Source organism: Ahaetulla prasina, chromosome 2, assembly GCF_028640845.1.
Source record: "Ahaetulla prasina isolate Xishuangbanna chromosome 2, ASM2864084v1, whole genome shotgun sequence".
NCBI lineage: Eukaryota > Metazoa > Chordata > Lepidosauria > Squamata > Colubridae > Ahaetulla > Ahaetulla prasina.
The window spans coordinates 107,789,161-107,807,417 of NC_080540.1; the positions used below are offsets into that span (position 1 = coordinate 107,789,161).

At 36.4% G+C, this 18,257-nt stretch overlaps 1 protein-coding gene across 4 annotated transcripts in view; it reads left to right on the forward strand.

The window, feature by feature from the left end:
- Nucleotides 1–18,257, forward strand: part of HTR4 (5-hydroxytryptamine receptor 4) — a 257,415-nt gene that overhangs the window by 119,657 nt on the left and 119,501 nt on the right. For all 4 annotated transcript variants that reach the window (XM_058173134.1, XM_058173135.1, XM_058173133.1 and 1 more), the window contains 2 exons: nucleotides 8,828–8,953; nucleotides 14,391–14,591. In XM_058173134.1, the coding sequence (XP_058029117.1) occupies nucleotides 8,828–8,953; nucleotides 14,391–14,591 (327 nt within the window). The remainder of the gene's footprint in view (nucleotides 1–8,827; nucleotides 8,954–14,390; nucleotides 14,592–18,257) is intronic.

Sequence of the window (18,257 nt, forward strand, 5' to 3'; positions counted from 1 at the left end):
GGAAATCTATTATTTTAGGCCTATCTGTCTTTTAATACCTCCGTGGTGTAGTTTAGATCAACAAATAATTATAGACTATTTTATTTATTTGGAATATAAAATACTGTACCACTGCAGAGTTGCACATGCAGTTACTATAAAGAACTTAAAAATAAATCATGGCTGCCTGAAATGGCCATTCAGGCAGAGAGGAAATTAAAACTGAAACTCACTTGATATTGGGAAATTAAACTGCTGTCCCTGAACTTTAATGGAGGCTTCCATGCCTGCATTAAATGATCTACATTCTTTCACAGCTTCATAAATTGGCATAGGGTGAACTGATTTTCTTTTAAAGGAAATCTGAGAAATATAGGTGATATTTCATTTCGGTCACAACTGGAGTGTTTTAGGTACCTCATGCTAAGACTATGAATAAAGTCTCACGCTCTAATCTACAGCCCTAGGCTACCTTGAAGGTCTCCCATCTATGTATTAGCGGCTTCAAAATTTGCAAAATATGTTGGGAAGATGAATGATTTAGTAAAATGCATTTTTGCCTCAATGTAGGTCAGCAAATATACTCCTTTCCCAATTTATGCATCAGCCTGTCCAGAACTGTAGAGAACAATGGGCAAAAAGAATGTTAGATATTTCCAAAAGATGAAAGCTATCTTATAGTCTTAGTTTGACATAACCCGTATCAGATATTCTATAACTTTGTGCTTCTGTGTTCTTGTTTCTTATCATGAGACTAGTGTCACAGCCTGGAACCCAATGGAAATTAATAGTTAGATTTTTTTTAAAAAAATCTAATAATCTAAAAATTGGGTTTCCATGTGGCTTCAAAATAATATAGGATGGAGGTACATTCATCCTTCATGGAGATCCAAGTAGTTCTGGGTACTTGGTTTGCCCATGTTCAGCCACTGCTGCACAAGCTATACTGACTCCTGGTTTCCTTCCTGATGCAATTCAAGGTGCTGGTTATCAACTAAATTGCCTGAGGCAAGGTTATCTCTGACAGCGCCTGTCCCTGAGGACATAGGCCTATTCTATCAGTTCAGATAAGGTAGACATGTTCCAGGCCCTTCCTTAAAGGTATCATCTGCAAGGACCTTGGATACATTCCCTTTTTGTTGTTTTTGCCACCCTGACTCTTTGGAACACCCCCTCCCCCAATATTCAGAGGTAACCCATGGTTTTGGAGAACTGTTCCAAAGAGTCAGAAGAGCACCCAAAAAAAAGCTTCTTACCCATACTTTTGGTTAGAATAAAGTGAGCTCACTGCCTGGTTCCAAAAATTAAGAAAGACACATTGAGATTATGGAGATTCTCAATTATCCAGGTCATAGTTGTCCCAAAGGTGCTTTTTCAAGAGGCAATTGGACTGTCTGCTTTTTCTGTTCTTTGAAGACATTTCATTCAAGAAGCTGAAAAAGTGAAACTTCTTTAAAAAAAAAAGATAAAAACCAGAAAGTCTAGTTGCCTGTTGAAAAAGCATCTTTGGGACACACATTGAGTTTCTTCTAAGCAGTTTATTTATTGTTTCTCACCTCCAGGCAGAAATCTCTTTTTTAATCTTTTATTTATTCTGTTTTTATTTAATATTATTGTGAACCTTCTAGAATTATCTTGAATAAGGTTGGCAGCTATCATCATTATGGTAGGCACCAAATCATCTTCTTCACCAAAGATCAGGGGTGAAATCCAGCAGGTTCTGGAGAACCAGTAGTGGAAATTTTGAGTAGTTCAGAGAACCAGCAAATACCACCTCTGGCTGGCCCCAGAGTGGGGTGGGAATGGAGATTTGGCAATATCCTTCCCCTGCCACACCCACCAAGCCACGCTCACAGAACCGGTAGGGAAAAATTTTGGATTTCACCCCTGCCAAAGATGGAAATTTTTCCCAAATTAGTATTTATTGAATTGTATTTATGTCTTCTGTCTGAAAAGAGTGATCAGGACAACTTCTAGCAACAGCATAAAATAAGAAATCAGGTTTAAAAGCATAGAATTAAGAAATGTAATTAAAATTTAAAGCAATCAAATTATCAATCATGTCATTGTTTTTAGACCAAGAATACCTTTTTAAAAATATTTTAGAACTTTTTCTCGGACTTTTAAAAGATGTCTCTTAAATTTGAGTCCCTGGAAGTGGAAGATTTTTTTTTAAATGTCATATTATGTAGAACTATATGGAATTTTATAAGTGTAATTATGAAAATCACTGATGTAAAAACAGGAAGAGAGAGGACTGGAGAGCCAAACTGACTACTTAGTTATACTCAACTCAAGGTATTTTGATCACTGCAGAATCAAACCAACTTGTTTCATAAACTGACCAAAATGCAGTGACCCAAAGTCTGGAGCAGGCATTGAAAGTAATTATAGAAAAGACTAGAAACCGTTCAGATTATAGCAGACAGCCTGACAGTCTCTGGTGTATTACTTGCTGAAGCCATAATTGCATTTTTAGTTAAGTTAAAGAATGCTCAGTGGGACAGAACTGCCTAATTAAGTGTAAGATTTCTCTAGATGCAGCCAGTTGTCATTTTATTTGAAGTTCTGCTACTGTCTTACCTATGGAAGCTGAAATCTCTCTTGGATAAAATATTCATGTTACTTTGTCATAATTTATTCTATGAATTACAAGACACAAATAGATGGAGGATAGTAGATTAAGTTGTTAACAGAAAGGCAGATTGAATGGAAAGGCCTATGAGTTGAGATTCAGGATAGCAATAGCGTTTAGTCTTATATACCGCCCCATAGTGCTTTACAGCCCTCGCTAAGCAATTTACAGAGTCAGCATAATGCCCCCCAACAATTTGATTCCTCATTTTATCAACCTCGGAAGGATGGAAGGCTGAGTCTACCTTCAGCTGGTTAGCATCAAACTGCCAAACTGCAGCCAGCCATCTGTCAACAGAATTAGCCTGTAATAATTTAATAATTTAATTTAATTTAATTTAATTAATAATAATAATAATAATAAATAAATAAATACTACATTCTAACCACTATGCCTCCACAGATGGCCTTTGAGTCTCCACAATCTAATATATGTGCCCTGAATGAATGTAGAAGACAGTCTTTTGCTAAATACCCCTGTTATATTAGAGGGTTAAAACCCTTCAACTGTTTCTGAAAAGTAAAATAGTATAAGTGGTAGATAATATCCTAGAAAACTTCACCTGATACAATTGAAAGAAAAACAATGCTTGTATTTTTTCTGAAAATCTCTTTTAAGAACTTTGAACTTACATCTTGTTGAACTTGTTGATCCATCAGCAATATTGATGTGCTACTTACCCTATGATTACATAAAGTAACCATATGGAAAGGAGCCATGCATGAATCCTTATCTTTAAAGCCATTCTCCTCCTGCCCTTCTACCATGTATAACATCTCAATTGGAAAGCCTTTTCTGACTGTAGAGACTCAGCACAGAAATTGGAGCACTATTTATACAAAATGCAAAATTGTGATTCTTCCATAAATTCAGGAAATGTAATTGTTATGCTGAATACAATGGTAGTTGTAACCCTGAATGACAAGGGTTAGGTGTGACTTAATTGTAAGGCAGTAACAGAGTTGGAAGGGTCCTTGGAGGTCATCTAGTCCAACCCCCTGTTCTCGCAGGAGACTTCTGATAAATGGCTGACCAGTCTCTTGTTAAAAGCCTCCAGTGATGGGACACCGACAACTTCTGAAGGCAATTTGTTCCACTGGTTCATTGTTTTCACTGTTAGGAATTTTCTCCTTAGTTCAAGGCTGCTTCTCTCCCTGGTTAATTTCCATCCATTGTTTCTTGTCCTGCCTACAGGTGCTTTGGTAAATAGGTTGGCTCCCTCTTCCTTGTGGGAGCATTTCAAATATTGGAAGACTGTCCAAGCTTTCCATCTATTAATAGAGGAGACTTATGAGTAGAAGCTACTAAATGGTGATGGACTATCACCATTTGGACCAAATGGTGGACCAAAGCCCTGAAGAAGTACAAAAACATCTTGTCCTGAAAATTTGTAGTAGTATAATAATAATAATAAAAATTCTCCAATTCTGTCTTGCTATGCAACCTCATCATGGGAGTTTACACATGTGGAGATTAGTGAAGAATGCAAAGAGTATATACCCCTGGCAGAGTCATCCAAGACATGAAAATATACCAACTGCTCAGCTAAAGCAAACAAACATTTACATTGGCAGCAGCAATATAGGAAAATATTGGATTTTCATGATTATCTGGTTAATCAGGACAAAAGGATCATTTCATGGTATATGGGAGAAAATAATGGTAAACCATTTCTATTTGCTATCAAGAAGACCAAATGGAAAAAAGTTAGATTTTGTGGACAACCCCTTTAGTGTGATATTCATCCAAATTTATGTTCACCTGGTGTAGTCTGAACTCAACAGAACATTTAAATGAGTTACAGTATGTTGCTTGGAGCTGCAGATTGGAATACCAAAAGTTGTCATAAAAAGGAAGAAAAGATAGTTCAGCTGTATGACCTAAGAAACAGAAATGAGATTGGCTTATCAGTTTCTGTCAACCCAATGATTTTTCAGTGCCTGGAACAATACCCCCCTTAAAATCCAACTCTTCAGTTATTTCAGAAGATTTTGAAGATCTGGCTTTGCTCCCAGGCCTAAGATCAGGATAGCAGCTCATGATAGTTACTGATTTCTTGCTAAGTTGTGTTTTTTTCTGGACGTATATGCTTTTTTTTCTGTTTTATTGTTTCCTGTCCTTGAATGTAAACCATTCAGACTCATCTAGGAGTCAGACCGCCCCTCCCCTCTTCAATGCAATAAATAAATAAATAGATAATAAATTCTTCTAGCAGGCAAACAGCATCTATCTACATGGAGGTTACCAGATGGAGTGGATAGAAATCAATTTGCTTTTTTTTATTGGTACAGAGAAGGGGAAGAACTCAATTATCACAGCAAAGACATGACCGGAACATATCACAAACTGTTCAAGTAAGAAAATAAAAGCAGCCAAATGAAGCTAACCAGTTTTCATGATACTATCTTGAGCACATGCCCACTCTTTTCATGATTTCATTTTTTTGGGGGGTAAATTATGTGTAAAGTTCTTACATCTATAACCTAATAATATGTACAATTTAAACAATCTAAATTATAGAAAACACATGTACTATATTTTAAATTCATATGACTGTTCAGTGCCCTTTGTAGCTGTGTGGACAATTAAATCTGGATTCAAATATGCTACACTTGTGCTTATATAGGGTAGGATTTTGCTTGCATTTTAAACTCTTAGGAAATTGATTTCAAATATGCTACACTTGTGCTTATATAGGGTAGGATTTTGCTTGCATTTTAAACTCTTAGGAAATTGAATTCAAATATAACTTGTGGACCCTAAGCTCCTTTCTGGAAAATAATCTATTACAATGCAGGCTTGCATAAAGAGTTAGCCGGTATGAATTGAGTTGCTGCTGAAAACATATGTAAATTTAGCTTATGTAATTTTGTATTAGAAAGGAAATAGTAGAAATAATGTACCACATTGCAAAAAGAAGTGTTTAAATTTCTTTACTCTAACAGTGAAAAAAAGGTTTACATTTTTGCAACCAAGTATAGAATATTAAAATAAGGTTCAACGAATTGCTACTGTGTAAGTTTGTCATTATAAATTTATGAACAGAAGACAGAACAGTTATAAGAACCCAATATTTTGTGAAGGAGAGGTGAAAGTTATTCCATTCCAAAGAGTATGATCACTTAATAATGGTTGAATTCAGATATTAATTGAAGTACTGTATAATTGTTCATTTCAGAATTATAACAGGCCATAATTAACGTTTTCATCTGATTCAACACTGTCTATAATAATTCATTAATGCATACTCAATTATGGTTTAATTTGTTCCAGTTTCTTCTTACTTAAAGATTCAGTAATTAATACGATTAGGAATTAAATCTACTTTCCCAGAATTCAGATTTGTGGTTTTTTTATTTTTTTATTTATTTTTGTCGCACAGTATATATAAGCATAAGCATGAAACAACTATACAACACATAAGCATATATATGAGTATGTAATAACTATATTAATTGGATATAACGAAGGAAAACAATAGGACAGGAACGGTAGGCACATTTGTGCTCTTATGCACGCCCCTTACAGACCTCTTAGGAATGGGGTGAGGTCAATGGTAGATAGTTTTTGGTTGAAGCTTTTGGGATTTTGGGAAGAGACCACAGAGTCAGGTAGTGTATTCCAGGCATTAACAACTCTGTTACTGGAGCGGTTAACATTAAGATTGGAGCGGTTAACATTAAGCTTAAATCTATTGTGTGCTCATGTATTGTTGCAATTGAAGCTGAAGTAGTCTTTGACAGGAAGGACATTGTAATAGATGATTCTATGAGTTAAACTCAGGTCATGTCGAAGGCGGCGTAGTTCTAAATTTTCTAAACCCAGGATTTCAAGTCTGGTGGCATAAGGTATTTTGTTGTATTCAGAGGAGTGGAGTACTCTTCTTGTAAAATATTTCTGGACATGTTCAATTGTATTGATGTCAGAAATGTGGTATGGGTTCAGACAGTCGAGCTGTATTCAAGAATTGGTCTAGCAAACGTTTTATATGCTCTGGTTAGTAGTGTAATATTTTTGGAGAAGCTACGCAAGATTAAGTTTACAACTTTTAAAGCCTTTTTTGCGATGTAGCTTTGGCACTTAGATCATTTGATATGAAAACTCCAAGATCTTTAACAGGATGGGGGTCATCAGTAAGGTAATGTCCATCAAGCTTGTACTTAGTGTTTAGGTTCTTTTTTCCAATATGTAAGACTGAGCATTTGCTGATTGAGATTTGGAGTTGCCAAGTTTTAGACCATTCAGATAAGAAGTCCAGGTCTTTTTGGAGGATAGATGCATTGTTGGTGTTGTTAAATAGTTTGACATCGTCAGCAAAGAGAACACAATTACTTGTAATTTGGTCACAGAGATCATTAATGTATAATATGAAGAGTGTTGGTCCAAGAACACTGCCTTGGAGAATGCCACTTTTAACAGGAACAGGGTTTGATAGAGCATTGCCAATTTTGACCACTTGTCTGTTTGATAGAAAAGCTGTTATCCAATTGTGGAGGGGTCCTAAGATTCTCTCTGGATATTCTTACATGGCAAGGTGACGTCCTTTAGACAACAGGTGCAATTTTTTTCTTTTTGCTTATCCAAGCAAAGAACAGTGAAGACACTTGTTATGATGGAAAAGACAAGTGTTGTTTGAATTACATTCTGCTTTGGCTATAAGAGATCCAAGAATGTCAAGCTGAATCTCTTGCTTCAAAGATTTCTATTTTCCTGACTTCAACTGAATGTTCATATCCGAGAACCACAACATGGCTGCATCACATAAATATACTGCTATGGGCACTCTCATTTTTCTGACACATTTCAAGAAAGCTATGGAAATCTTGGGGAACAATATTGAAGCTTAATCCAAAAAACAAACAACAAACAAAAGCAGGTTCATGTGATCAGTTGAGCAGAATGAATTCAACCTGTATGGGATTGAATGGCATTTCTCTTACATGCAAATTTGAAGTTGTTCTAATCTAACCATTAACATGAAAACCCAGAGTCTGACTGAGACCAATATTCCCATTATAGGCTAGTGCTTATTCCTGGAAAATGCTTATGTAGGCATGGTCATCACAACAGGTTTGCTGTTATATCTCTCTGCAAATGGCTTCCTTTTGAAGAGAGTTCCTGTAAAACATTGAATTGTTGAAACATTTGAACTGATTTGAGGGATTTGTTTTGGAATCCTATCCAACATGTTGGTAATGGCCTTGACTAGGGTACAACTTTTTTTGGGAGGGGGTATAATCTTCTATTATCAGCTTCTTGCTAATTTTCCCAGCACCATAAGAAATGGATGGAATTTTTTTTCATTTGGGGTTAGTGTGCTTGCTCTGATTGATTTGGGATTGACTGAGAGGATTTTGGGTGCAAACTAAGTAGGAAATTATCTTACAGTAATTTTCCAGCCCAAATATCATCATATAGGTACTGTCGGTTATATATTTTTGGTCAAAAAATTGAATATCTGAACAAGCTGTTTCAATAAAACTAAGGTATATAAATTTAATTTCTCTGTAATTAATTGAAGAATAATTTTGAATATAGATTGAAAAATTAATTACAAAAAATGCCTTAAAAATTTGTCCTGAAGTTTTGAACTACAAAATAGGAGTAGCATTAGGGATTGGTCACCCTACATGTAATGTTTTTTTTTCTTACTTTTCTACTTACCCTGTAAGTAGACCAATTTTCTTGTAAATTATGTTTATTTACAACCATTAAAGGTAAAGGTAAAGGTTCCCCTTGTACATACGTGCTAGTTGTTGCTGACTCTAGGGGGCAGTGCTCATCTCCATTTCAAAGCCGAAGTGCCAGCGCTGTCCGAAGACGTCTACGTGTCATGTGGCTGGCATTACTCAATGCCAAAGGTGCACGGAACGCTGTTACCTTTCCACCAAGGTGGTCCCTATTTTTTCTACTTGCATTTTTATGTGCTTTTGAAACTGCTAGGTTGGCAGAAGCTAGGACAAGTAATGGGCACTCACGGCAGCACCAGGGATTCGAACCGCTGAGCTGCCGACCTTTCGATCGACAAGCTCAATGTCCTAGCCCCTGAGCCACCGCATCCCTTCAACCATTACAACCATTAGTTGTTGGAAATTAGTGTGGTTTCTGCAGACGAAGAAGCTAAATTATGTACAGAGACTCAGAATAACCAAACCAATTTGGCACTGCCTATTTATATTCTTGAGGGTTTACATCTGTATCTTTTCTTTACAGCTCAACTGAAGGATTTGGCGTGGCAGAGAAGATTACACTGCTCACTTTTATTTCAGCAGTTATTCTTATGGCTATCCTGGGGAATCTACTGGTGATGGTTGCCGTATGCAGGGACAGGCAACTGAGGTGAGTCCTTGCATATGTTAGTGTCAATCTCTTTGCTTCAAAGAGGTTCAAAAAAATGAAATAAAAAGATGAAAAACAACACTGAATGTCAACAGTATGATAAAAAACATTCTGCTTCCCGCTCATGCCTGGCTGTTAGTGTCATATCAAACTTCTGATGTTTGCAGTGTGTTTGAGATTGGAATATATGTAGTTGGTCTGTACATGTCTAGCATTTATAATTCTGTTTTTTAAATGGCTTTTATTGAAGATTTCTAACAGTAGTAAAAGCTAATACAAAATGAAATTAATGAAAGAGAAAGAATGGAAAAAAGAAATATAGAGAAAAGAAAATTCAGAAAAGAAATGAAGAAAAGAAAAAGAACGAAAATATTTAAAGAGTGACTTCCAATCTTCCTTACATCAAGTGCCAGCAAATGTGAGACCCCTTCTCCCCCTTTGAAATTACTTTATATATATATCACTTCTTTCCATTTCAATCCAAAATCCAAAAACAGTGAATCTTTTCTAGTTTCAGCAAAAAACTCATAAAGGGTTTCTAATATTTTATAAAAAGTATTCATTACCTTCATCCCTCATCAAATAAATCAGTTTTATATTCTTTGCTCTTACATAGTGTTCTGACATTGTTAATCATTAATTTGATATTGAAATATTGTTCTTCAATATGGATATTCTCCAACCATATCTTTTATCTGTTTTTGTCTCCTCCTCCTCCCCCTCCCCCATCATCCTATTATTTCAAATTTAACTAAACCATTAAAACATTTAAATTCTTGGTAAGCTTTTTGTCAGGGCACAGTCTCTGTTTAAAGGGGTCCTTCAGTAATGGCTATTGAAAGGATAAAGCAATTCTGAATTTTGGGATCATTATGTGGGTAGTTAGCTGGTTGGAGAAGATGTGCAGAATGGCTCAAGAAGGTGTTTCTTGGTAGAACTGGAAAGTCTGCTTGAAGTTCTAAATCTATGGCCTGCTGTTTGAGATCAGCTTGTGTGCCTAACCCATCAAAGTGATAATAGGCCATGAAAAGCTATAGAGTTATAGTTTGGCATATGTTACTTGGCACCAGGGAGACTGAAAGCTGTCAATCATAATTAAAGGGGTCAAACCAGCTGAAAAAAAGAGAGAGCTTAAGCCAATAGGAGAAGATGAAAATCCAGACAGAAGTAGGCCAGTTTCATGGCGAAGGACCAATTTTGAAATGCAACAAGGGGATTAAAGAAATGGGTCTCAAAAACTTAAATTGAACTCTTTCCAAAAGAAGGAATGATCTGTAGGGGCCCAGCTGATGCCAAAAAGTAGCTGGACTTGGATCTTAGCCAAAAATATTTTAATCACTGCTGAGCTCCTTTTGAAGAATTGATTGATTTGATTAAATGTGCTGCACAATGTTCTTAAGGTGAAATCCTTTAGTAAAGATTCCATGGTCTCATTAGGATTAGAGCAGTGGTTCCCAACTTGTGGTCCTCAGAGCCCTGCAGGGCTGCCATGTCATCACAGGAGTTCTGTGAAGATTTGAAGACATATTATGATTTAAATTTTGGGGGACCTTGGCAACAAAGGGTATTTAAGGGAGTCCATGGTGAAGGAAAAAAAAAGCTAGACAGAGTACTAAAAAGCAGAGACATCACCCTGCCAACCAAAGTGCGTATAGTCAAAGCTATGGTTTTCCCAGTTGCAATGTATGGCTGTGAAGGTTGGACCATAAGAAAGGCTGAGCGCCGAAGAATTGAGGCCTTTGAACTCTGGTGCTGGAGAAGACTCCTGCGAGTCCCTTGGACTGCAAGGCGAACAAACAAGTCAGTTCTAGAGGAGATCAACCCTGACTGCTCTTTAGAAGGCCAGATCCTGAAGATGAAACTGAAATACTTTGGCCACCTAATGAGAAATAAGGACTCACTGGAGAAGAGCCTAATGCTGGGAAAGATTGAGGACAAAAGAAGAAGGGGATGACAGAGAACGAGGTGGCTGGATGGAGTCACTGAAGCAGTAGGCATAAGTTTAAATGGACTCCAGAGGATGGTAGAGGACAGGAAGGCCTGGAGAAATGTTGTCCATGGGGTCACGATGGGTCGGACATGACTTCGCAACTAACAACAATGGTGAAGAAAAAGTTGAGAACCACTGGATTAGGGTTTTCATTTTGACCTCTGCTGTCTGTATAAAAAAAATTCTAGACTATATGGACTTAAGAGAGAACAATGAAGGTTTTAAAGATGTGGATAAATTATCCAAAGAAAAATTGGATGTACTGAATTCACTTAAGCATTTAAAAACAAGAAAAATAAAACAACTGGAAAAATTTAATTCATGAGTATTTGACATCCATAGACCTCACACATCACTGTTCTGAGCAACAGTTGCCTTGATAACCACTAGGTACCACCACCCATTTAATTTGATTATGTTTTAGAGACTTTTATTGAAAAATAATTTAGAAAGAAACTAGTGTTTTATTGATGCCTTCCAGGAAATAGATATCTTTCAGAATTGATTAACATTTATTAACCTGTCAGAAAATTTCTTAATTTAGAGAAAAGAACAAAACCTAAAAACAAACTATTGTGGGATGTTTCTTTTCTTTCTTTCTTTTTTTGGAAGCATAGATTTTCATTTTTGAAAAACCTTGTTTTCAAGCTTGGTTAATTAAAGCATTACAACAGATAATTATACCATTACTTATCACTAATACATGATTTTATTTTTATTTTGCTTCTGTTTTGCCACACAAATCTTCATAGCAAAAAGGAGCCTTGAATAAAGTGAAGCACTTGTACAATGCTTGCTATTTTGATCACAACTTTTGAAGAACATTGTTTTTTATTAAAGCTATTTAATATTTAATATTTAACCAGAGTGTAAAGCATTTTAAAATATGAAAGAAAATAAATACCAATCAGCAATAGAGAAAATATATTAAAATGATTATATATCTTCAATCAAGTAAGGTGTCAACTTGAAAAGCATTCCTTTTTCAAGGCTGTATCCCAGGTTACCAGAACCAGGCGGAGAGGCTGATCTCTGCAGCCCGTGAAAGTGCTCCTTTGGAGAATGTCATTTATGATACACTCTGGGAGGAGGGGCGAAACAGGGTCATAGTTGGGCTGTAAATTACATGGGACAGAGCTGACTTCACTTGGGTACCTGCTGACATGTTGCTCCTAATAAATAACTGGATTTTTTTTTGAAACTTGGCTTGAGGCTCATGGTTTAATTAGGGCATCTGTCAGAACCCTGGCATAAGGATTGAAACAGGATATCTCTTTTTATTCTTTACACACACAGTTGCTGTTTTTTCTCTAAGTCGTGTCTGACTGTGTGACCCCATGGATCATGTTTCCAAAAATTTGCCCAAATTCATGTTCATTGCGTTGATGACACTTCCTAACCATCTCATCCTTTGCTGTCACCTTCTCCTTTTGCCTTCAATCTTTCCCAACATCTTGGGTCTTTTCCAGTGAGTCCTTTCTTCTGATTTGGTGACCAAAGTATTTGAGCTTCAGCATCAGTATCTGTCGTTTCCAAGAACAGGATTGATTTCCTTTAGGATTGATTGATTTGATCTCCTTGTGGTCTTCTCCATCACCACAATTTGAAAGCATCAATTCTTCAGTTCCTTATGGTCCACCTTTCGCAGTCATATATTACTATTTGGAAAACCGTAGCTTTAAATATATGTACCTTTGTCAACAAGGGGATGTCTCTGCTTTTTAATATGCTGCCATAGCTTTTCTCCCAAGGAGCAAGTGTCTTTTAATTTCATGGTTGCAGTCACTGTCTGCAGTGATATTAAACCCCACCCCACACCCCAATAAAATTTGTCACTGCTTCCATTCTTCCCGTTCTGGAAGTGATGAGATGGGAAGTCTTGAACTTAGCTTTTTTTTTAATGTTGAGTTTCAAGCCAACTTTTGCATCCTTCTCTTTTATCTTCATCCGTTCCTCTTCACTTTCTGCTATTAAAGTGATATTGTCTGCATATCTGAGGTTGTTGATATTTCTCCAAACAATCTTAATTCTGGCTTGTGATTCATCCAAGCCGGCATTTTGTATGATGTACTCTACATATAAGTTAAATAAGCAGTGTGACTTACACATAGAGAGACACAAGCAAATTAACTCCAAACAAGTATGTTATTTATGTCAAGTATTTTTATTTGATTAGATTGCCAACTTAATAATCTATTATTTCTTGGACAGTTACATCCAAAGCAAATATTACTGTATAGTGCTTTAAGAACAGAATTTCATAGCTGTTGCAGAGGAACAAAAGTGTGTCAGATTTTCTTTTCTTTTTATGTGTGCAGTATAGTAAAAGACTCCAAGCCTTCAAGGTAGCAATTAATATTAGAGTAAGGAAATGAGTAGTCCATTGTGTACTGATGTAGAAGGAAAGCTTTATTACATATTTCAAAAGCGGAAATACTTGAGTGGCAAGGGAATTTATGAGAAACGTTGGTAATTTTTTTCCAGGTTCTCAATTCATAGTTGTGACAGTTGCAGAGACAACTACAAACAAGAGTCTTGGTTTATATGTCATTCTCTTCTTGGCATCAATCTACATATCTTTTGATCCTAGCTAAAGCTTCTGGGGCTGCAAACTTTATATTGAAATAGTTACTGCAGTTCCAATACTAATTCTAGATTCTAAAGAATCTGTAATGTATGGATTGTTTTTAGTTTCTCCATTCAATCACGACCAGTTCTTGGAGACTAGCTGCACAAGTCTCTGTACGTTTCTTAGCAAGGCTTTTCAGAAGTGGCCTCCCTAAGATCATCTTGCTGGCTTTGTGCCCAAGGTGGGACTAGAATTCAGTCTCCTGGTTTCTAGCCTGGTGCCGTAACCACTATACCAAACTAGCTCTCTATATAGTCTGTAATGCTTGGCAAATACTGAAACGAAAATTTTCTCATGCATGAGTAATGACCACATTCAGGACCAGAAAACAGTTTTATACCATCTTTTTAGAAAATTCTATAGTCATAAACATTTTTAACAATACAATAGGATGCTTCAAAATGTATGAAATCAAGTTACTATCAGAATATTGTTAATTAAAATGCATCATTTTGATGGATAAATTATATTTTTTTACCTAATGTTTTCTGACCATGGTTGCTAATGACAATTGTTTTAAAAATGGGGTGGGGGAAAAGCACTTGAAGTGAGCTTGTTAAAATAGAAAAAGTACTAAAATATAAATCAGTTCTGTATGGTTGATGAGGGTAATCTGCAAATCAACAGATTAGATAATTTTCACCTTCAGAAGAAATAGAATTCCTTTTGGAGCAACTTTTATAAATGAACAAATATTAAATAATAAAATGTGCATTTGATTAATACAGAAATAATACAGTAAATGGTTAAACGATTTTAAATTCAGAACTAACTGCTGTCTAATACAGTACTTAATGCTTGTATATCTCATTTTACAGGAGAATCAAGACCAATTATTTCATAGTCTCTCTCGCCTTTGCTGACTTGCTAGTATCTGTTTTGGTAATGCCATTTGGAGCAATTGAACTGGTTCAAGATAACTGGATTTATGGAAGGATGTTCTGTTTGGTTCGCACTTCTCTTGATGTCCTCCTCACTACTGCATCAATTCTTCATCTGTGCTGTATATCATTAGACAGGTAGGAGCAAAGACATGTATATTTTATTTTATTTTGTACTGGTTCCTTACAATCTATACTTTTCAGTAAGATGTAAATTTAAGAATAGACTGTAGAGAACTATTTTATATGCAGTGCTTGCTTACTCTCTGCACCACCTGTCTTCATTAATAGGTGTTAATTCTGCATAAGGAGTGAACTATATAAGCTGGATACCCCACAATTGGCTGGAGGAAATTTTGTGTTCCTTTTTTGCTTTTGGGGAAAGTTTGAGAGTATTGATCATCATAGAAGCTTAAAATACCTGCCATACCTTTAAAATTCCAAACCCTCAAAAACATGCTGATTATTCCTAGGGTTTTATGTGTGTACTTACTTTTTGGGCTCTTAAAACCTCCTGAGGTTCGAAACATAAGAAAGCCCAACATGTTTGTTCTTGTTTATTACAAGTAATATCACAAGGTACTAGCTCTGCTCTTAATGGCCCCGGGCAGATAGCAGCTTTTCCAACTAGCAAATGTTATTTAAGACATAAACTTTCATGAGCTGTAGCTCTCCTCCTTAGAGCTGTCATTGCTTAATGCAGAAAAATATTGCCTTAATTTTAGAGTTTTATGACTACAGAAAGGGATTGTGGTTTTTATGTTGTTTCGTGGATTATTGTCACACAGGAGTGGTCCTGGGCTGCAATAAAGCAAGCTTCAGATGACCTTCAAAACATTATACTGCATACTATGTGTCTGTCCATATTGCACTTAGTCACATTACTACAATAAACAAAAGAGTTCCAAATGAGGGGATAATATGGGAACAGTAGCACCTCCAAGAGAGGAAGGTATTTCCCATTCTTTCTTCAAGAATACCCAGACTGCCCATCAGTTCACCATAAGGCTTGACATCCTACATCATAGGAAACAGACTTAGAAGGAATAGGCCAGTGGTGGGTTGCTACCAGTTTGCCCTGGATCAGGTGAACTGGTAGCGGTGGCAGCAGGAAGCTCTGCCCACCCACTTGGACGCTTCTGCGCATGCGCAGAAGCTTCTGCACATGCACATGCAAGTCACGAGTGTGCATGAGCACGCGTGTGCCCATGAGCGAACCAGTAGCAACAGGATTTGAAACTCACTGCCTGAATAGGCCATTCATCCAAAAGTGGGTTTTCTTCTCCAAGGACTAATTTCAAGCCATCTTTGCATTATCAAAGGCTGCTAAATGGAAAAGGGATAAGTACAATAGCCTTGAATACCGACAAATCATTTTTATGAAAAGGAAGACATGCAGGCTTTCATCCTGAAGGCAAGCTCTGAATTTTGATTAATAATGGAAAAGTGATCCATTATTCACACTGGGGTTAGGAATCTAAACGGCTCCTTCGAACTTTATGCTTCTATGATTTTATGATGCCAGAAAATGTGGGTTAGATACTTCACCTGGGAGCATATATAGTGTGGCATACATGAAGGCATGTCACTGATACTAACCACCCTGTTCTCCAAAGTAAAATTAGAAGTTGGTGACCAATTTTAAGACTAAGCTTAAAATGTCCTATCAGATCTCCTGCTCTTCTTTCTCTCTCTCTCTTTTGGTCCTGCCTCACTGCCCTAGGCAAATGATACTTGTGAAAGTGGTCTGTGATAATGACTCTGTTGCTTGTGTCTTAGCAGGAGCTGACAAGCCATTGTAACTAATTGTCAAAGCCATCTTAAGCACTGAGCTATATAATTGAAATTCACAGTACCAGGTTGCCAAAAGCAGTGATTTATTCCTTCAGAATTGTGACTGGATGCTTGAGAATATCGGCTTTTTCAGTGGGATTTATCTGCTTCTATATGTCAAGGGTTTTCTGTTATGGTTTTCGTGCTCTTTGCGTGTCATCTTTGCCTTCCTTTTGGGTCCTGACCCTCACTTTAAGGGCATCTCTTTTTCTGCAACTTTCATAAACTAGTTCAACTTCTTCCCTCAAGAAGACGCTATAGGGCATTGCACACCAAAACACCAAGACACAAGGACATTTCCTCTCCCCATGCCATCACTCTGCTAATTCCCTAATTCCCACAACACTATCAAACTACCTAGTAGGGCTATATTACTATTACTCTTCTCATCTTTCCTACAGGTAGTCCTCGACTTAAAACAGTTTGTTTAGTGACCATTCAAAGTTACAACAGCACTGAAAAAAGTTTCTTATGACCAGTTTTCACACTTTTGACCCCATGGTCATATGATCAAAATTCAGATGCTTAGCAATTGACTCATATTTATGACAGTTGCAGTGTCCTTTTGAGACCTTCTGAGAAGCAAAGTCAATAGGGAAGCCAGATTCACTTAACCACAATTTGAATTTAACAACTAATTTGTTAAATTAATTTAACAACTAATTTAACAACTACAGTGATTCCCTTAACAACAGTGGCAAGAAGAGGAAACTCACTGAACAAATGTTTCACTTAGCAACAGAAATTTTGGGCTCAATTGTGGTCATAAGTCGAGGACTACCTGTATTTCCTTATCTTCTTATGACTATAACTTTGTTGCTTTTATCTTACAATTTACATTATTTGTTTTATTTAGCATCCTAGTATGATTTATGTTAATTTCTTATTTATGAAATAAGAAACTATCACTCAACTATCGCTGAGTGTTGTATCTTATGATTTCGGGAGACTATATCTTATGATGATTATGATCATGATTTATCATTTGTTGCTTGTATGTACACTGAGAGCTTATGCACTAGGGACAATTTCCTTGTAGGTCCAATCACAGTTGGCCAGTAAAGAATTCTATTCTATTTTATTTTTTAAATGAATCTCTAAAAGAGTGCTAAAATTCAGCATAAGAAACTAATATTCTAATATTCCACTAAGGCTAAAATATTACTAAAAACAGTTTTTGCTGGTGGAGATATATAGATATATCGATATTTTTCCAACCAGTACAGAACTATTCCACTGATAGATTTGTCATTTGATGGTTCCTAGAGAGGCAAATATCTCGTGTATGTAAAATCCTTCCATTTTAAGCAAAGTAACCTTGTTAAGATGCTCACGTGAGATTCACATACATGGAAGATGTACTAGGAGAGCCATGCTGGCAAGTCAGGAGGAGTCCGATAACAGTTTTTCTAACTAAGACATTTTATTTAAAAATGTAAATTTATTTCAGTTTATTTAAATTAGTGCAGAGTTAAAAGAGGAGGAACGTACTTTTTTTTTTCCCCTGCAGGTGATATTTCCTGATTTTCAGTTCTCCATCTGAACCTGACTGTTTTTTTTCTCCTTCTCCTTTCTCTTAAGGAGGAATCTTTTAGAGATCCTGTTCCTGTTCCTTCTCAGTAGTAGAGAGGGAAGATTTGCAGAATGAAAACTAGTGATGGAGAGGGGCACATCTGCACACCCAAGTTCTGTTGCTTTGAAACAAAGCGCTATCTCTGGTGTAATTTTTGTGATCCATTGGCCTTGAAAAATATAAAAATATGAGCTGATCTTTGGAATTGTGCCAGCTTGTTCAATAATGACAGGAAGCAGCTGTGACAGAAATAAATGACAATTTAGTACATGGCCACAGCTGATATTCTTTATGAGACTTCTATGGACGATGCTAGCATTTCCAGGGTACAAAAATAGGAATTACAACAAAATTCTTCTGTTATTTTTTTATTCTTTATTCAGCATAATATATATAAA